This window comes from Panicum hallii, chromosome 2 (assembly GCF_002211085.1).
Source record: "Panicum hallii strain FIL2 chromosome 2, PHallii_v3.1, whole genome shotgun sequence".
Classification (NCBI taxonomy): Eukaryota; Viridiplantae; Streptophyta; class Magnoliopsida; order Poales; family Poaceae; genus Panicum; species Panicum hallii.
Window position 1 is genome coordinate 44,917,027 of NC_038043.1, and position 20,271 is coordinate 44,937,297.

The 20,271-nt window shown below is 54.7% G+C and overlaps 5 protein-coding genes and 1 pseudogene across 6 annotated transcripts; 4 read left to right on the forward strand and 2 right to left on the reverse strand.

Moving 5' to 3' along the window:
* Positions 1-3,136: 3,136 nt before the first annotated feature.
* On the forward strand, positions 3,137-4,356 carry LOC112879417 (tuliposide A-converting enzyme 1, chloroplastic-like). Its single transcript, XM_025943660.1, has one exon. It carries the CDS (start codon positions 3,227-3,229, stop codon positions 4,193-4,195), a length of 969 nt encoding a protein of 322 aa, XP_025799445.1. The 5' UTR covers positions 3,137-3,226; the 3' UTR covers positions 4,196-4,356.
* A 1,820-nt stretch (positions 4,357-6,176) lies between these two features.
* On the forward strand, positions 6,177-7,493 carry LOC112882153 (annotated as a pseudogene).
* A 1,033-nt stretch (positions 7,494-8,526) lies between these two features.
* On the reverse strand, positions 8,527-9,882 carry LOC112881753 (probable carboxylesterase 7). Its single transcript, XM_025946605.1, has one exon. It carries the CDS (start codon positions 9,849-9,851, stop codon positions 8,772-8,774), a length of 1,080 nt encoding a protein of 359 aa, XP_025802390.1. The 5' UTR covers positions 9,852-9,882; the 3' UTR covers positions 8,527-8,771.
* Positions 9,883-11,948: 2,066 nt separating this feature from the next.
* Positions 11,949-13,825, forward strand: LOC112882009 (probable carboxylesterase 12). Of its 2 annotated transcripts, none has more exons than XM_025946957.1 (2): positions 11,949-12,368; positions 12,459-13,825. In XM_025946957.1, the coding sequence occupies exon 2, from the start codon at positions 12,483-12,485 to the stop codon at positions 13,599-13,601; it is 1,119 nt and encodes a 372-aa protein (XP_025802742.1). In that variant the 5' UTR covers positions 11,949-12,368; positions 12,459-12,482; the 3' UTR covers positions 13,602-13,825. The 2 variants fall into 2 exon arrangements, with proteins under 2 accessions (XP_025802742.1, XP_025802741.1); XM_025946956.1 differs by having other exon boundaries at positions 11,950-12,368; positions 12,454-13,825.
* Positions 13,826-17,356: 3,531 nt separating this feature from the next.
* LOC112882011 (2-hydroxyisoflavanone dehydratase-like) lies at positions 17,357-18,867 on the reverse strand. Its single transcript, XM_025946960.1, has one exon. It carries the CDS (start codon positions 18,577-18,579, stop codon positions 17,596-17,598), a length of 984 nt encoding a protein of 327 aa, XP_025802745.1. The 5' UTR covers positions 18,580-18,867; the 3' UTR covers positions 17,357-17,595.
* LOC112882010 (2-hydroxyisoflavanone dehydratase-like) lies at positions 18,791-20,165 on the forward strand. The gene has a single exon (XM_025946958.1). The coding sequence runs from the start codon at positions 19,012-19,014 to the stop codon at positions 19,993-19,995; it is 984 nt and encodes a 327-aa protein (XP_025802743.1). The 5' UTR covers positions 18,791-19,011; the 3' UTR covers positions 19,996-20,165.
* Positions 20,166-20,271: the final 106 nt, after the last annotated feature.

Consider the following 20,271-nt stretch of genomic DNA (forward strand, 5'->3'; position numbering starts at 1 on the left):
TTGCCTTGCCCTTTCCAAGCATAAAGCCAGCCAGCCCCCGTGGCCGTGCGGCCACGAGCCCAGGCCGGCGTGCTCGTTCCCAGCTCGCTGTCCGCCCGTCCCTCAGGTTGCCGCGGAGCCGGTGTCCCGGATCAGCCCCGCACGATTTGCACCACCACGAGGCTGGCCTCTCGCTCGAACACGTTTCTTGCCTCACGAACCCATGCCCCCATTACTCTTCTACGTTGAGACCGTTCTGCGATTCGGAGCCTTCACCAACCTCGCGCTTGGCCCCACGGCCGCGGCCGGCCGGTCAGATCGCCTTCGCCGTTTCCGGGTGTTCGGGGACTGCGCCATGAATGGACCTCCGTGCAGCGCACATGCCGTGCCCATGCCTCGAGCGTACGAAGACGCGAGGCGTGCGTGCCCGGGCTCAGCACCAGCAGTCGGTCAGTGAGCAGAGCACGCACCGGTCCTTAAAGGCGACGACAGCGACCCCGCTGCTGAAACCGACCGCCGAGGGCCACCGTCCACATGACCGGGCGTCCCGGCCGCCGGTCCGGGCGTTCCGGCGAGCACGTACTAAGACTGTTCGTCCTTGGCTGTAACAAACTGGACGCGCCTGTACCTGCACTGCTCGATGCTCATGCCCGGTTGCTTTGCTTGCTTCCATACCCTGCCTCGAATTCGCCTGTCAGTCTGTGTCTGTCACGAAGACGAAGCTTAGCTGTACCCGTACTCAGCTTCAGTGCACCGCATGAGGCCCCGAATTAAAGTGCGGTTGACACTCGGCTCAAGCTGGACTCAGCTTCCGTGCTAGTAGAAAAATGAAGTGGGAGAATCTGGGGGTCCGTGGACAGCTCCTCGTTACAGAGTGTTAACGACGGTGCAGGAATTGATTCGAGAGCCTGTACGCTGCAGTCTGATCGGGCCGCGCCTGGTTCAGCTTCCTGCTTTCCCTGTGTCACTCGCATCTGCTTCCATGGGGTCTCGACAGTCACCTGCCGGTGGCCCTTACGAAGGCACAGGGCTCTCGACATTCACCTGCCGGTAGGCGGTAGCCCAAGACGTACAATCAGCATTCAGCAGCAATGCTTGCCAGATTGTTGCGTCCCGGAGACGACGACGGTAGCTCAGATCAGATCTGACAGAACGTTCTGGACGCCATTGAAAGCGTCCTGTGGTCGACGCCTTCAGTCCTTGGCGCAGGCAGCTCGATCATTCACCTCACGGTCCTCGCCACCGCCGCCTGCGCTGGCGGCGTGTCCTGGCCGCGCGACGCGACCGCCACGAAAGCCGATCCAATCATTTGCCCCCAGACCAAAGGAGCCCCGTCCATTGGCCGTGAGGCCACGGGAACGCGCGCTGATCCCCCAGTTCAGCAGTTCAGCTCCCCACCGCGACGGCATCGGATCGGCCTCCCCTGACCCCTCCCGTTCCGACGCATGCGAGCCGCATCGGCCAATAATTCCCCGCGCCGGCAGCGAGCATCCCCGTGGGCGCGCGGGGACGGACGGTCTCGGGCACCCACGGCCCGCGCTGGCTGGGGATGCAGCGGTGACCGGCCTCGGCATCTGATCCGGGCGCGGTGGTCGCGGCCGGATCTTTGCTAGCGTAGCTCGGGTGTTCGTTTCAGGAGGGAGGAGCGGCGAGCAGTCGCCGGCTCGTCGCCGTCGCCCGTCGGTCCTGCACGCGTGCCGGAGTACACGTCCAGCGCATCATTAGGCGCGTCGGTGGGTGCGTGCGTGCGTGACGCTTTGGGTGCGGCGGGTTATCATTGCCAGCGTTTGGTGGAGCGGAGCGGAGCCACAGTTCCTGGCGATGATTACCGTGGATTCGGCTTCGTCTCCGGCCTCCGGGCGGGGTCGGGCTCGCGTTCCGGCGGCCGGCCGGCGTGGGGCGCGTCCCGAGCAGTTACGGAAAGGAGCGGTGGAGCCTCGTCACGTCGTCTCTCCCCGTACGTACGTACAGTAGAGGCGATCACGGGCCGGAGCCATGATGGCGCTGTGCCGCTGGTGTCTCGGTCTGCCTCGATGCATCCATCTCGCACGGCGCATTCGCTACCACGCGAGGCGGCGACATTCCTGGCCAGGTTGGTTTGGTTGGTGCAGGCTTGGATCCGGACAGGAGTAGCTTCGGCAAGTATATTTCACGGGATACAATTTGCTCGGCTTTTCACGGAGGCCTGCCAAACAGACAACCGAACAACACACAGACCGATTGCCATGTTTTGGGTTTCACGCTTCTCTGTCAAGATAGGAGAGAGCTGGTGAGCCGCCGTGTTGGAAAATAGTTCGACGCTGCTTTCGTTCTCCAACCGCAAGGGATAGGCTCCTCATGGGCCCATTTAAGGAATGGCCCGACGATAGCCTGATGGGCTGGGCTGGTGTAGTTAAGGGCTTCGGCTCCAGAACGAACGAGATAAGTCAGCCCACCAGATTATCAATTCCCCCCACCAGCGGCTGTACAGGCCTTCGGATTGAGAACTGCGTCGTATTGCCACGCTGCCACTGCCGCACTGCGTCAGGTTTGAAACATCGTCGCTGCCTCGCTGAAGATAGCATGCTACATCTCTGATGTTAGTGTCCTACAATTTGGAGGAGAGTATTCACAAATATTATCACAACCTGACTGGGGCAAGACAAATCGATGACCCATAGGAATGAGGACATACCCTGCACTTTCAGAAAATCTCATCAAAGTATGCATGAAAAAAAATCAACCAAAAACATAAATGGACCAGTTCAAAAAAAAACATAAATGGACAGATGATGCAAAGAAACGTGCTCATGCAAAATTTGAGAACGACAAAATTTTATGCAAGGAGAAACAAAAAAAGAAAAGCATTTTATTGGGTTGGGTCTTGGGTGTGGATCCAAAACACACACACACACCCCTATTCACATATTGATTTGTCTTCTTTTTCTCATTGCATGTCTTTTTTTATTTTCAAATTTTGCAAGAGCATGTATCTTTACATTATCTACCCTTTATATTTTTGGTTGATTTTTTTGTATGTTTTTGATATTTTTTTGAAGTGGGAGTATGGGTAGGGTGCGAGGCGAGCACAGGTGGCATGGGACTATGCCACTTAAGGTTACCTGCCACCGACGGTACTTAAACTACGGAGTACTCAGCACGAGGAGATGACAATCAATACCTTGCCCACCTCCGCCACCACCTTCTTTGAAATTTCCGCTCGTCTCCACTACTACTCCCCAGTTCCCACCCACACGCACCAGTCGCCATGGATCCCAGCTCCGAAGTCATACTGGACTGCCCGTTCTTCCGCATCTACAGCGACCGGCGCATCGACCGCCTGATCGGCACGACCACTGTGCCGCCCAGCTTCGACGCCAGTACCGGCGTCACGTCGAAGGATGTCGTCATCGACGGCGACACCGGACTCTACGTTCGCCTCTACCTTCCGGAGACGGCCTCCCGGTCCGACGCCGACAGCAAGAAGCTCCCCGTGCTGGTCTACTTCCACGGCGGCGGCTTCGTCGCCCAGTCGGCGGCGTCTCCGATGTACCAGCAGTTCCTCAACTCCCTGTCCGCGAGGGCCGGCCTGCTCGTCGTCTCCGTGAACTACCGCCTCGCGCCCGAGCACCCGCTGCCGGCCGGCTACGAGGACTCGCTCCGCGCGCTCAGGTGGGCGGTCTCTGGTAAAGGGGACCCCTGGCTGTCGCAGCACGGCGACCTCGGCCGCCTCTACCTGGCCGGCGACAGCGCCGGCGGGAACATCGTCCACAACGTCGCGATGATGGCCGCGTCCGAAGGCGAGGCGGCCCCGGGCACGGCGGCGGCGGCGGCGCGGGTCGAGGGTGCGGTCCTGCTCCACGCGGGGTTCGGCGGGAGGGAGCCCATCGACGGCGAGACGCCGGAGTGGGCTGCGTTCTCGGAGAAGCTGTGGGTGTTCGCGTGCCCCGAGGCGACCGACGGCGCGGACGATCCGCGGATGAACCCCTTGGTCGCCGCGGCAACGAGCCTGCGGAACCTTCCGTGCAAGAGGGTCCTCGTCTGCGCGGCGGAGCGTGACTTGCTGCGGCCGAGGGACAGGGCGTACTACGAGGCCCTCGCTGCGAGCGGCTGGAGCGGCAAGGTGGAGTGGTTCGAGTCCAGGGGCCAGGAGCACGCCTTCTTCCTCTTCGAGCCCGGCTGCGATGAGGCCGTGGCGCTCATGGACCGGCTCGTCGCTTTCTTCGCCGGGAATTGAATGCGTCATGCGTGACAACGGCCGCGTTGGTCGAGCTGAATGGAACAACAAGCCAAGATGCAACTGATTGCTGAATTCAATAATCAGAAATTTCTGTTGAATAATTGTGCTCGGAGTCTCAGACTAATATATGTTGTGCTATCGCCTATCGCTTTTGGCTATGTTCGTGGCAGTCAGTTTTCTTCTTCCTTTTTTTTTTTGCGACGAAGTCAGTTTGATCACACAAGATTACAAAGGGCCTCTTTTTTCTATCAAGAGTCAAAATCTAGAGTTACAAAAAAGGATTTGATGTATTCTGGAAATTAAGAAAATTTCAGGCAACTGGTTGCAACACTGAAAATCATCATTCAAAACATCGAAAAATAAGGCCTGCAATATTATGGTGGGAGTTGCCGCATTATGTTTTGTTCTATTCATCTACAATATCAAAGAGCAGCATCTGCAACATAAAAGGAGCAATATATCTAAGTGTAATATCAGAGAACGGCAACTTAATGTCCTGAAAAAAAAAGAATTTTAGGCAACTGAATATAAGAGTGAAAAAGAATCGAGGACCGAAACTCTTCAGTACCCGTGCTCCACATGCACCATTTGGTTCGAGTGTGGCGGACCGTGATGGGTTGATGGGCCTGGCGTGTGCGTTGATGCGCTTAGCTACTAGCTGGTTAGATTTTTTTTAGCCTTAAGCATTGGATATTGTCGGTACATGCAGATAGGGGTACCTCCTGCTAGGGTGTCCAGGTCCTGGGACTTCTCATAATCCACGCTCCCCCTCGCCTCTGGGCCACGTGGCATACGGCCTCCGGGCCTGACTGCTGGAACCACGGTCTCCGGACCCTCCCCGTGCTCCGTGAGGTCCGGGGCCTTTGCACACCCACGTGGGCGGGAGAGCTCTCGGGTAATCCCTGCGGACCCGGCCTCCCCTGGGAGGTCCGGGGCCGCCACGTGTGATGGCCAGACCATCACAGGTCAGCCCGCTCCGGCCGGCCACGGGGGCCCCGGACCCCTCTTTCCCCCGGGAAGGGGTCCGGAGCCGCCATGTGCTGCCCGGCGGGAGGAGCGGGGCTGACCCCGCCGCGTGCCTGCGGCCGGAGGCCCCTTACGGGTCGCCTCTCCACCTACCAGCATTCAATGCGGTAGGTGAGCTGGGCGCGCCAAGATCAAAAGGTGCGGCCTGCCACTGACACACGGGGCAGGTAAGCTGACACCACGGTAAGCCCGCTTGATCTGAAAGCGGCGCGTCGTATCACCGCGCACAGTGCGCGGACTGTGTGCAGTCCCGTCACGGCGCTGCGCGTGTGACGATGGTCTGTAATAGGCGTGCTAAGGCTTGCGATGTAACAGTGCGCATGGCACGAGTCAGCGCTGGCTCGCCCCCTGACTGGAGGTTCGATCCCAACAGTGACAGCACGGCTTCACTGTTGGGCAACGCTGACACCGAACACTGTACAAGACAAGGCTGTACACGGCCGTATCCCGACTATGGATACGCACATCAACTCCCCGATCGAGAGGACTACAGAGAGGAGCTCGAGGAGATGACCTCCATATCTCTTGTAGAACAAGCTCCTGTTGGCCGGACCCACATGTCGGGGTCCCGCTCAGTGTAAGCATCCCCCTTGGACTATAAAAGGGAGAATGCACTCGCTAGAACACGGGATCAAGAACACTCACGCTAGATGTTCTAAGTTCCAGGCTGCATAAGCACAAGCTGTATGCTAAGCTTCATCCAGTCTTCAAGCAAAACAACACCAAAGTGGACGTAGGGTGTTACGCTTCGGCGGCCCGAACCACTCTAAATCTCTGTAGCCTTCCAGCGTTCATCTGTTCGCCGATCGAGCACTCCTAAGCCTCTTCCAAACCCATCCTTAACTAGGATTAGACGGGTGCTTTCCGCCACCCGGCTGGAGAAATCCTCCGACAGATATCATGAGCTATTTAGTGTTGGGCTAGTAATTTATTTTGAGAAGGGGGCCGGAACCCAATTTCACCTCCGCTGTGGTCCGCCGGTGGGTTCAACCATAATCACAGAAAACAGGGTCGGAGGCGGCGTTTGCCTTTCTCGACCAGGGAACATCAACCATAAACAGTCTTTTCCCCTGCTCCAGGCTCCAGCTAGCTAGTCATGGATCCATCCACAAGATTGGTATTCGATTCCCCGCTCCTTTCGCGTTCACGACGATGGCCGTGTGGAGCGCTTCTACGGGACGGAGGCCACCCTGCCCGGCTCTGATACCGTCACCAGGGTCGCCTCCAAGGACGTCGTCGTCGACGGCGCCACCGGCGTCTTTGTCCGCTTCTACATCCCCGACCACCTCCTCACCGCCGAGCATAAGAAGGTGCCCATCCTCGTGTACTTCCACGGCGGCGGCTTCGTGGTCGACTCGGCCGTCTCTCCGGCGTACCACAGGTACCTCAACTCCGTTGCCTCCAAGGCCGGTGTCCTAGCGGTGTCGGTCAACTACCGTCTGGCCCCGGAGCACCCGCTTCCAGCGGCCTACGAGGACTCGTGGGCAGCGCTCCGCTGTGCCGCGTCAGGCGCCGCCGATCCGTGGCTGTCCGACCACGGCGACACCAGACGTGTCTTCTTGGCCGGCGACAGCGGAGGCGCCAACATCGTTCACAACATAGCGATCATGGCAGGTGCCCGCGGTGGTTTGCCTTCCGGGGTCTCCTTGGAGGGGCGATTCTGCTGCATCCTATGTTTTCCGGAGAGGAGCCGGTCGACGGCGAGTCAAGAGAGACGAGGGAGATGACGGAGAAGCTCTGGCCGCTTATCAGTCCGCAGAGCACGGAAGGTCTGGACGATCCGAGGCTGAACCCCATGGCCGACGGAGTGCCGAGCTTGCAGAACCTGGCATGCCGGAAGCTGCTTGTTTGCTCGGCCGAGGGAGATTACTACGCGCGGGCAAGGGCCACGGCATACTACCAGGCCGTGAAGGAGAGCGGGTGGCGCGATTCGATGGAGTGGTTGGAGTCCGTAGGGGAGGAGCATGTGTTCTTCCTCCACAAGCCGGAGTGCGAGGAGTCCTTGGCACTGATGGACAGGTTGGTCGCCTTCCTTGGCGAAGACTGAATGAATCGTTGAAGCCGGTGCATGTTGCAATTCAGTACTCGACTCAGGTGTGATGAAAATTGTTACTTTGTGTTGCGATGTACCTAAACGTCGTAATCGTACTGCAGCTGTAATAAAAGCTGTTCCTTTACTTACAAGTGTAAGCCGAAGCACTACTGATTTGTGTAAGAGCTATTGCAATCAGAAGTTCTTTTGAATGAGGGGTGGAATGAACGGATGTCAGTGCCATGCCGTTGCTTTTTCTTTAATTTGAGTACAGCAAATGTAGCAGGAGTTTGAAAGAAACATCCACTGAAATGGATCCATTCCTAGTTTTATGACTCGAGCTGTCGAAATGTGAGATGAAGGTCTAGGGCTGTGAAGGCAGTGAACCAAAAGAAACAGTGTCCATCGTTTGTAAGCATACAGCTCAAAGTTAAAAAGCAGCAGGTTGCGTGCCTACGGCAGAAGTTCTTCCGGCGGCCTATGACAACTCTTGGACAGCGCTGAATTAGGCCGCGTCAGGTGCTGTCCGTGGCTGTCGGAGCACGGCGACTCCAGCCGTATCTTGTAGGCCGGAGAGAGAGGAGGCGCCAACGTTGTTCACAACATAGTGGTCATGGCAGGTGCTCGCCATGGTTTGCCTTCAGGGGCCCTTGCAGAGGGGGGCAATTCTACTGCATCCTATGTTTGAAGGAAAGGAACCGGCGGACGGCGAGACAAGGAAGACGAGAGAGATCATGGAAAATTCTACTGCATCCTATGTCTTTGGCGCTGAGGGATCAGGTTGTTGCTTTCCTTGGCAGGGACTGAATCAGAGAGGCAGGCCTGAATTGAAATTTGTAGGTGCAATTTCTTTTCCATTTCAATGAAATAAGAACATCTCCTTTGGATTGAAACTGTAATCAAAAGTACTTACTATTCGTAATGCAAGTGTGATAAAGTATGGTTCCTTTCTATCACAAATGTTATCAAAAGTACTAACCGCACTGCAACTCTGATAAAATAGTGCTCCTTTATTTACGAGTCTAAGCATAAGTACTGCCTTTTGTACTGTTAGTGCAATAAAAAAGTTCTTTCTTAACAAAGAGTGGAATGGAAGACTAGTTCGAAAGTGCTAGTCTGTGCAGGTAGTTCAAAAGAAGCATCCACTGAAATGGATCAATTTCTAATTTTATGAGGTGAGCTGTCGAATCGTGAGATGAAGTTACTGGGTCATGAAGCAGAAGGTACATTTATTAGGCGGAATTCAAATTCAAGGAAATTTTAAGCACACGGATCAAACACAGCAGGTTGGTTGCCTACTTTAGAAATTCAGTGCCATGCCAATCTCAAATTCTGAATGCGCATCAGAAATTCAGAACCAGGAGTATTGCTGCCAGATTAGACAGTTTCATTTTTCCTTCCAAATCTTGCAATCTGGCCAACAAAATCAAAATCATTATAACTGTGCCTGTGCGTATCTTTGTTGCTAAATCACACACCAGGTGCCGCCGTGCCGGACGAACAAGCAAATCAATCTCAACAGCGCCTGACAAAGTCGGCCACGACGGCGAGCTCCTTGACGGCGTTGTCACTGCCGTGCTTGGGCAAGAAGAAGACGTGCTCCTCGCCCTTGGTCTCGTAGAACTCGAGCTCCCCGTCCCACCCGCACTTCTTGATCTCCTCCGCGTACGCCCGCGCCCTCTCCACGAACCAGCACTGCTCCGCCGTGGTCACCAGCACGCGGCGGCACCCGAGCTGCCTCCACTCCTCCGGCGCCGCCATCGGGTTGATGTACGGGTGGTCGAGGCCGAACTTCCCGCCGCAGATGAACTCCCACGTGGGGTCGAAAATGGCGCGGTAACCGGGGTCCGTGGGCTCCGCGCCCAGCGGCTCCTTCCCCCAGAAGTACGGGTGCAGGAGCACAATGCCGCTGACCGTGTCGCCGTAGCCATCGATGGGCTCCTTCCGCAGCCGTATCGCGGCGTTGTGCGCCATGTTGGCGCCGGCGCTGTCCCCGGCGAGGACGACGCGGGAGGCGTCGCCGTGCGCGGCGAGCCAAGGCTCGGCCTCGGCGCCGTCCGCGCGGCACGCGGCGACGACCGCCTTGAGGGCCGCGAACGCGTCGTCGTAGGCGGCGGGGAGGCGGTGCTCGGGCGCGAGACGGTAGTCGACGGAGACGACGAGGGCGGGGACCGCGGCGGCGAGGGAGGCGGCGTAGATGTGGTAGAGCGGGGAGGCGGCGGTGTGGACCATGAACGCGCCGCCGTGGAAGAACACGACGACGGGGAGCCTCTTGCCTGGCTCCACCCCGGGCGGGAGGTAGAGGCGGGCGGAGACGCCTGCGGCGGGGTCGAGGACGACGTCCTTGGAAGTGACGCCGTTGGCTGGGTCGCCGTCGGGGGAGGGCGGGACGGTCTCCGTGCCGTCGAAGCGCTCGACGCGGCCGCTCTTGTACATGCGCATCACGCCCTGCAGCTCGAACTCGACCTCGGAGTCGGGGTCCATGGCGGCGCGGGGCTTGAGGAGGTGGCTGCGGATCGGGAGCCGGAGGAGCAGGGCGGCGAGCGCGGCGACGAGGAGTGCCAGGCAGAGCACCCGTCGCGACAGATCGGGCATCTCCTGCAGGTTTCTTCTTGTGGTTGCGGGCTGTGGTTGGTAGAGGGATTAGAGAAGCAAGCGTTGAGCACTGGGTGATTGGGGGGCGTCCTGGATCCGATGCCCTGGGAGCCCGTGACAGCCGTTGGATGAGCCCTTGACCTGCCGGTAGCCATCAGATGAAGCAAGAGCCGCAGGGTTCCAGACTTCCAGAATACAGCAGGTTGGTAACCTACCAGACGGGGCGCCCGGTACTTAGTCCACTGCAGGCGAACAAATATGCTAGGACTAGTATTGAAGGAGCCTGAGGTATTGAGGTTGCAAATATGCTAGGTTGCCCAGTTCCTGCAGTTGCTGCTTTGTGTATCCTCTTCGTAATTTTACGAGCCTTTTCAACTTCACCTCAACCTAATTTTAGAAGCTGTTTAGTTCCGGAGAGTTAAATTTTAGACCTGTCACATCAAAAGAAATTTTATCATTTAGAAGCATTAAATAAAATCCAATTACAAAACTAATTGCAGAATCTTAAGGCTAATTTTCGAGACGAATCTAATAAGGTATATTAATCCATGATTAGCGGATGGTTACTATATTACCACTGTAGCAAATTATAGATTAATTAGGCTCATTAAATTTGTCTCATGAATTAGCGCCTATGTGTGCAAAAAATTATAAACAAATTTTATTTAATACTCCTAAATGGTAAGATTATTTTAGATATGACAGGGCTAAACTTTAGTACGGGACCTTAGCTATACAAGATCATTTGACATAAAAAAGTCCAAAAAATATAGCTCTCAATTTCATGTTTCATTTCCAAACACAAATTCGGATATTTGAAACCCACAATTTCAACTTCAAATTCTCATCTCCGAACATCGAAACTTTGAAATCTTAAACATTTCAACTTAGAGGCGAAAAATTCGAACACAAAATTAGACCAACGACCCTTGGCCCTACTTTATAGAAAGTGAATACTGTTTTGCTGGGGATGCCAGCTTTATAGGAGAAAGTTCGTGAAAATAAAAGATCTACTGCGGCTAAGCCAGCAGAGACAGGGAGAACTACACTCTAAAAACTCCCTCTAAAGCACGAAAAGGAAGCGAAGAGCCACTCAAGCCAGAGCTCCCCTCGCGCCCACTTCAGACTGCCATGACAAGATCCGGGCCTTCAGCTCCTGCACCCCTTGTTCCAATCTCGTCTTGTCCTCCTCCCGGAAAAGTATCAACCACTTCTTCATAAATGAGATAATACGGAGTACAACTACATCAGGGGAGGATACAATAACATTCCTAAAGACTAAGGCATTTCTACATAGCCAGAGGCTCCAAGAAGCACAGCCAAACAAGAAAATAAAAAAGAATATGGTATGTCATCTTGCACTCTCTAAAATTTCCTCTTGAAAGTGTTCCTCACCGGTTGGTATGTTCAACCATCCAGACGCTTCTCTGCAAATGCACCAGGATGTTAGAATTTCAACATGAATTTTGAAAAAAAATGATGCATTTTGATTCGTTCCTGCTTACTACTCCTACGTACTAAATTATTAGCCGTTTTGGATTTTCTAGATTCATAGACTATGTATGCATCTAGATATAGGGTGTCTTCGTTTCCTCCCCTCTAAAGTTTAGACCCGTCACATTAAAGAGAATCTTGCTATTTAGAAGTATTAAATAAAATTTGTTTATAAAACTTTTTGCACAGATGGGTGCTAATTCACAAGACAAATTTAATGAGCCTAATTAATTCATAATTTGCCACAATGATGCTATAGTAATCATCCGCTAATCATGGACTAATATACCTCATTAGATTCGTCTCGCGAATTAGCCCTGGGTTCTGCAATTAGTTTTGTAATTAGACTTTATTTAATACTTCTAAATGATAAGATTCTCTTTGATGTGACACCTCTGAACTTTAGACCCTAGGAAACGAACACACCCATAATATATGTGTAGATGCATAACAAAAATTTTGAATGAGAACATGGGGTAGAACTAATAGTCTAGGGAGTAGAAACCAAGACTTTGATGAGAACATGGAGCAGGGCCACAGTCATTCCTGCTCCTGTCCTCCATGCCACACCAAAAGAGTTTTTCTTAGATTAAAAAATTGTTCAGGCCTCGAACATGGACTACCATTTGTGACAAGGAGGATGGCCAACACGAATACAAGTGCGAACGAGATGACATCACTTGTCTGCCATGCCTTTGACACAACAATATTGATACCCACCCCACATAAATTAGCAAAAATAGAAAAGCAAATATGAAAAACTTGCTCAAATAATTGCCGATCTAGACCACTCCGCAGAACGGTTAAGCTAGCACAAGTTGGTGTCTTTCCCTGTCCCCTTCACCTTGAGATGCCAGCGATCCACTAGGACCACCCCCCCAAGACCACCGAACAAAGGTCTCGTCACATTCCTACTCCCCGTCACCACGCGAATCTGCAATACGCAAGCCACCGCAAGCATCATCCCCAGAAGCAACCTCGCAATTTTGTATTCTATCCGTAGCGGCGGCGGATCAGCGACAGGTGCTCGTTCGTCTACCGAGCCCCGCAAATCTCACTTGTTTTCTCCTCCCCTAGCACTCCAGCTTACTCTTCCGATCCCTGTCAGGGCAGTTAGTCTTCAGCAGGTGGGGGATCATGGTGGCCAAGAGCAAGCGACAGCTCGCCAAGCTCGCGTTGCTCGCGCTCGCCCTGCTCCTCCTCCTCGCCGCCACCTTGCTGTGCGTCTTCTTGATCCCGCGCCACCACCGGAAGCCGCTGCCGCCGGGCCCGCCGCCGGGGAACGCCTCGAACCCCGACGACAGCGTCGTGGCGTTCGACTTCTCCCCGTACCTCATCATGTACAAGAGCGGCCGCGTACACCGGCTGGACGGCACCGCCCGGTGCGCGGCCGGCGTCGACGAGGCCACGGGGGTGGCCTCCAAGGACGTCGTCATCGACGGCGGGACGGGGCTCGCGGCGCGGATGTACCTGCCCCCGGCGCCCGGCGGGGCGAAAGGGAAGAAGGACCCCGGCAGGCTCCCCGTGCTCGTGTTCTACCACGGCGGCGCGTTCGTCATCGAGTCCGCCTTCACGCCGCTGTACCACGCGTACCTGAACGCGGTGGCGGCGAAGGCGCGCGTCGTGGCGGTGTCCGTGGAGTACCGCCTCGCGCCGGAGCACCGGCTGCCGACGGCGTACGACGACTCGTGGCAGGCGCTCAACTGGGTGGCCAGGAACGCCGGGTCCGGGCCGGAGCCGTGGCTGCGGGACCGGGGCAACCTGTCCCGCCTGTTCGTGGCCGGGGACAGCGCCGGCGCCAACATCGCGCACAACATGGCCATGCGCGCGGGCACGGAAGGCGGGCTGGACGGCGGCGCGGCCATCACGGGGCTCCTGCTCCTGGACCCGTACTTTTGGGGCAAGAAGCCCGTGGCCGGGGAGACGACGGACCAGGCGACGCGGCGCCAGTACGAGGCGACGTGGTCGTTCATCTGCGGCGGCCGGTACGGCATCGACGACCCGCTCGTGAACCCGCTGTCCGCGGAGCTGCGGAGGCTGGCGTGCTCGCGCGTGGCGGTGACGTCGTCGGGCCTGGACGACTTCCGTCCGCGCGGCATGGCGTACGCGGCGGCGCTCCGGGACAGCGGGTGGGACGGGGTGGTCGAGCAGTACGAAACGCCCGGCGAGCGGCACGTCTACTTCCTGGACAGGCCCAAGGACCCCAACTCCGTCAAGGAGCTGGCCTTCGTCACCGGCTTCCTGAGCCGGGAGTAGCCATGAGTGGCCTAGCAGCTAGCGAGGCAGATCGCGACATGGGCGTAGGTGCGATCGCGAGGATAGCGCTGCGGTATATGATTGATACTAGTAGAATATTGGCAGAGTAGCATGTTCTTGTTGTTTTCATGTGTTTGGATTTACATAGAGTGTTTAGTTAGACGGACTAAAATCCCTATCACACTGATGGAGGCTAATTTGCGAGACGAATCTATTAAGCATAATTAGTTATGATTTGATAATATGGCACTACAGTAAATATGTGTTAATAATGAATTAATTAGACTTAATACATTCATCTCTTAAATTAGCATTCATCTATGCAACTAGTTTTATAATTATCTTATATTCAATTTTTCTAATTAGCATAAAAAATCAATACAATGAGAATTTAAAAAATTTTAGTCCCGTAACCAAACACCCCGCTCGATTCTTGATGGGTTCTCGAGAGGTGATGATGAGCTCGGTAGATTTGGGGATCTCGCGGTCGGAGCTCCCCCTCCCGTCACCGTGACTCCGTGAGGAAAGGTGCCTGCACTGCGATGCTTTCCGTGCCTGCAGAGGTCAGGAGAATCAGCGGGAGAGTCGTTGCTAGCGTGCTTGTCTGCTTGTGCTTGGGCAGGGAATGCTCCTCCGTTAATGAAGCTTCAGTCAGCAGCACTTGCCAGAATGACAGAATCATGTTCTGGGATCCTGATTGGTCAACCTTTGGCTATTATTTGTGGTACAAGGGATAATACGGTCGATAGACCAACTATAAAGTTTTCCCTCTCAGAAAACCTCGTACCGGGTGAAGCACTTCGGTTGTTCCAGTTGTCACCTCTGCCTGTTAAAAACTCGCGACCAACACGAAGTGCGTCAGCTGTCCTGTTTTGGATGTGTTGACATCTTACTCTCTCCTTTCCTTTTTTGATTTGAAACGAGAACACTCTTACATCTTCAGAGTTCAGACGATCTATAGAAGCGTATTACTAGTACTTAGCTCTGATTATTATGGTAATTCACTTCATCTCGTGTTCAGGTGCAGAGGACGCGATGGGTAGGTAGCTGCCATTGCTTTCGGCTGCAGTAGACGGCGATTCTACGGACCTCATACCTTGCAAAGTTGCACTTTTCCTTCACGGCCATGTAATCCAGGAGGACAACAGGCGTGAACATGGACTTCTCTGGCACTCGCCAAACACAAAATGGAGAAGTACCCAGCAAGGCGAAAGTACGACACGGAGACGACATTTCACCCACCGTGAAATAATTTTTTTCTTTTCCTTTCTTCTTGAGTGGCCTTGGCTATCTGAAAAGGAACCAAGAACCTGTCGAGGATAAGATGCCACACGCACGGCTCTAGTTTGAGCATTTGACTAGGGCTGCTAGTTTGCCTCTTCCTGATGAGGCAATGATTGGCGACTAGCGAACGCCAGGGCATGTCCGAATCAAAGACCATGTCCCAATAGTCGTATGTATTCACTTGCGGGAGGAAAAAAAATTGAATGGACAAAGTTTGGTTTTTGTCAAATGTTCACAAACACCAGTGCGATCCAACATTCTCCTCCTATTGTAACACCAGTAGCAGCACGAATTTCAGCCGCAGCTAGCCCATAATTTTCAGGCACACATGTGTTTTTAATGAATATGCTTACATAGCTCACCTGACAGTTATCATACTGCGACCAGGAAAAGGAACAATGAAGTGACAAATATAACATTGAGGTGCAACAAATATGAGGAAGAGTTTGAAAAAAGTGGAGCCTGTAATCTTCTGTTCGTTGCTTTTTATGCAGCTGACATTACAATGGCAAGTCCACCTTCCATCGTCAGCGCGTATGATCCCAAGACTGACCCAACCCGGAAGCTGCAGAGGTCAAAGGATCCAGGGTGGAAGTATGCCTATTGGTCAAATCTTAGTAACAAAGATGAGGTAGCATGCACCTTATGTGGTGGGTCAGTTCGTGGAGGGATAAAAAGGTCGAAGCAGCATTTAGCAGGAGGCTTTGGAGATGCAAAGATTTGTGAGCAGGTGAGCACTGAAATTAGAAAGGAGATGGCAGCTTACTTGGAGCCAAACAAGAGAAGAAGACCATTGTTCCTTGAGGATGAGGATGGGGAAGCAGAAGTGGTGGAAGTGACAGCAGATGAGGCACAACAAAATGAATCTTCCTAAGCTTCTAAGGTTCAGCCTAGTCCAGGGACAGCGGCCAAAAGAAGGCAAGCAACCTTACCATTCAAGAGCAAGGATGATAGTAAAAGACTGCACAACAAAAGATAACCAAATCTGTTGTTGTGATGATTTGAAAATACCAGAATAAATGGTAGATGAGAGACTTTCAGGATCTTATCAGCTCATAATGAATGCAACAGCAGAAAGCAAGGAGGCTAAACTGTATGGTGGATATGCAGTGGGCCTTGTTCTTCTATGAATGTGGAGTACCTTTTAATGCAGCGGTCGCAAGACAATTTCAGGTTGTAGTTGAGACAATGGCACAGCTTGGTTCATGTTACAAGCCTCCAACACCTTATCAACTTGGGGAGCCATTGCTTAAAGAGGTTGTGAAGTCAACAAATAACATGAAGGGGGAGCATGACCGGGCATGGAAACATTATGGCTGCACACTCATGTCGGATGGCTGGTCTGATAGGAGGGGGCGCCACTTGATTAACTTCCTAGTGAACAGCCCGGGGAGGACGTACTTCTTGGAGAGTGTTGATGCATCAAGTGAAGTACATGATGCAAACATGCTTGCTGATTTGCTAGAGAAAAGAATTGAGGACATTGGAAAAGACAAGGTCATCCAAGTTGTAACAGTAATGGTGCTAACTTCAAGGCAGCGGGCAAACTTCTAATGGAGAGGATTCCTATAATATATTAGAGTCCATGTGCCGCACATTGTTTGGATCTCATGCTGGAAGACATTGGGAACTTAAAGGCATTCAAGTGTGACAACTTTCATCTATAGGCATGGGAGGATCCTTCATGCCATGAGGGAGAAGACATGCGGGGCTGATCTTGTGAGACCTGCAGCAACTCGTTTTGCAACTGCCTTTCTTACCTTGAAGAGTTTGTACAAGCACGAGGATGCTTTGAAGGGTTTATGTGCTAGTGAAAAATGGACAGAGAAGAAATTGGCAAAAACCAAAGCTGGTCTAGATGTGCATGACATTGTGCTCTCTATAGAGTTTTGGAGTAAAGTTGAAGATTGCCTTAGAGCTTCACCACCACTGCTTATTGTGCTTAGGGTGGTTGATGGAGATGAGAAGCCAACAATGCCGGAGGTTCAAGCTTTAATAAATCATGCAAAGGAAAAGATCAAGCTAAGCTTTGTCATCCAAACCAAGAAAAAGTTGCTGGAGAAGATCATTGAGATAATTGATCAATGTTGGGAGAAATAAATGGATCATCGACTCTATGGGGCTGCATTGTAGCTACATCTTCTCATAAAAAAAAGATGATGATGCAACTATTCGACAACTAAGAGGTTTCTTCCTTGATTTATTTGCAAGAATGGTGGAGGATGAGGGACCTAGACAAAAGATCAATGCTCAAGCTATGGATTATGAATATCTTCGAGGAGATGCTTTTTCAAACAAAATGGCCAAACAAAACCTTGAGTCAATGAGTCCTCGTAAGTGCTGTTTTTCAATTTTAATTTCATCAAGTATACATCACAACAATTTAGTTCCAGCAAGTATTTTTTAGTCCTAGCTCCTAATATATGATCCTTTTGTTCTTCTAGTTGTGGTGGTAGAGTTCTGAACGAGTGTTGTTGCAATCTTGTGCCTCGTTTTGGTCAGAACACAGAAAAGTTCTTGATCAAGTTTGGTTCATCAAATGTTCAGAAATAGAAGCGGCCGAAAATTCTCCGCGAATGTATCAGCAACAATCAAAGTTTCGAAAGAAAAAAAAATCCGTATGAGCAAACAACAACAGCGAATTCGCCCGCAGGTTTTCAGGCATATTCGCCGCGAATCATTGAGGATGCAACTGCTGACCCATGATGATTTACAGGTTAACAAATCTGGCAATGGCGTCATCCTGCGCGACGGCGCCGGCGCACGCGAAGTCGACGAGGTGGAAGCAGTGGCCCTGCCCGGCCACCTCCAGCACCTCCACCTCCCCGGCCCACCCGCTGGCCCCGAGCCCCTCGGCGTACGCGCGGCCGCGGTCGCGGACCACGTCCTTCTCCGCGAGGCACACGAGCACGCGCGCGCACGCGAGCCCCTGCAGCCCCGGCGCGCCGGCCGCCAGCGGGTTGACCCAGGGGTCATCCACGCCCGTGGTGCCCGGGCACACCACGCACCACATGGTCGCCACGCTCTGCGCCATCGCGGGGTCGGTCTCCTCCGACGCCACCCTGCCGGCGCCCAGGAAGTAAGGGTGGACGATGACGGCGCTGCTGATTCGGGCGCCGTGCGGGAGGGACTCGGTGCCGGCGCGCATCGCCATGTGGTGCGCGACGTTGGCGCCGGCGCTCTCGCCGCCGACGCTCAGGCGGGAGAAGTCGCCGTGGTCGGCGAGCCAGGGCTCCTCGCCGCCGGATCCGGCGGCGTGGGAGGCCACCCAGCGCAGCGCCTGCCAAGAGTCGTCGTAGGCGGCGGGGAGCGGGTGCTCTGGGGCCAGGCGGTATTCGACGGAGACGACGATGGCGCGGGTCCGCGCGGCAAGGGAGGTGAGGTACGCGTGGAAGACGAAATTGAAGGCGGTATGGAGGCAGAAGCCGCCGCCGTGGAAGTACACGAGGATTGGGAGCTTCGTCCTGCTCCCACCGTCGTCTTCGGTTTCTTTAGCTGCCGGCGGGAGGTAGAGGCGGACGGCGACGTCGGGGGAGATGGCGCGGTCCTTGGAGGCGACGCCCGTGGCGGCGTCCGTGGAGGCCGGGACGGGGTCGGAGCCGAAGTAGCGCTCCACGCGGCCGCTCTTGTAGACGCGAATGAACTGCGCCATCTCGAAGAGGACCTCGTCGTCGCTGGCGCCGGAGTCGGCCATGGTGGGTCGGGGCTCGGGGTGTGGCCTAGGCGAGGGAGATGGAAGTGCGGTTGCCGCAGGATGCACGTCTTCATTCACCTCTAGGCACCGCACCAACGGTTGGTGTGTCAGTGTGTGGGTTGAATGCGAGAGGCGTTGACAGATCAGCGGCCTGGAGTGGTGGTTGGGCCCGATTGAGCAGGGCCCATGTGGCCCACGTTCGATGTGAATGGTTCCAAACGTCAGCTCCGTCACGTGCTCACGGTCACGGGCCACCGGCCACGGCTGCGCGGCGGCGGAAGGGGGCGACGCCGATGGGTCGCCGCCGCACGGTCAAGTAAATCCAAGTCCCGAAGTAGGTAGACTGCTAGAACCAAAGAGGGGGAGAGAGTCTTACAGTTTGCGAGTTCGGCGACCCCTTCTGCGACACAGCTTTCCGATCTCCCAAACGCCATGTCTGACATCGGCGGCGGCGGCGGTGACGAGGTCATCCTCGATGCCCCTGGCTTCATCCGCGTGTACAAGAGCGGCCGCGTCGAGCGCTTCCTACCGGTGGACTTCGCCCCGCCCTCCACCGACGCCGCCACCGGCGTCGCCTCAAAGGACGTCCCCATCCTTCCGGAAGCCGGCGTGTCGGCGCGCATTTACCTCCCGGCGGCCCCCTCCTCCGGAAGCTACAGCGGCAAGCTCCCCGTCCTGGTGCTCTTCCACGGCGGCGGGTTCTGCCTCGGCTCCGCGTTCGACGCCGCGGTGCACGGCCACGCCAACCGGCTCGCCGCGGCGACCGGCGCAATCGTCGTGTCGGTTGATTACCGCCTCGCGCCGGAACACCCGGTCCCCGCGCTCTACGGGGACGCGTGGGCGGCGCTCCAGTGGGTGGCCGCGCACGCCGCGGGCCAGGGGCCCGAGCCCTGGCTGACCGCGCACGCGGACCTCGGGCGCGTCCACGTCGGCGGCGAGAGCGCTGGCGCCAACATCGCGCACCACGCCGCGATGCGCGCCGGCGCCGAGGAGCTGGGCCACGGCGTGAAGCTGAGCTCGCTGGTGCTAATCCACCCCTACTTCCTGGGGGGCGACAGCTCCGAGACGGACGAGATGGGCATGGCGTTGCTCTGCGAGCTCGTCCGGCTGTGGCCGGTGGTGTGCCCGGGCACGAGCGGGTGTGACGACGACCCGTTGATCAACCCGATGGCGGAGGGCGCGCCCAACCTCGCTAGCTTGGGGTGCCGGCGCGTGCTTGTTTGCGTTGGGGGAAACGACCCGATGAGGGGTAGAGGAAGGCTGTATTGTGAGAAGCTGAAGGGAAGTGGTTGGTGCGGGGAGGTGGAGGACTGGGAGGCAGATGGCCAGGGGCACGGTTTCCATCTCTTGTGTCCAACGAGCGCAGAGGCGGAGGCGCAAGTTGGTGTCATTGCTGAGTTTCTAAGCTATGGATGACATCTTCGTTTATCCACTACTTCACACGGCAATGGTGAATTGTTCTTGAATTTGTATCCGATTACATTTTTGGTTCTGTGTTTTGTTTAAGAACATGCTTCGTTTGATGGTTTTCACATAGATGTGTCCAGCCTATACAGACTATATGGGTGCCTTACCTTGGTGTTGAATTATAGTTAGTCTATGATCCTATTCTTATGTACATATGCCGAGGTTTATGAAAGCTTGGGGGGTGTGGGTATCATATTCTCAAATTTTAATACAAATGAGGGTCTA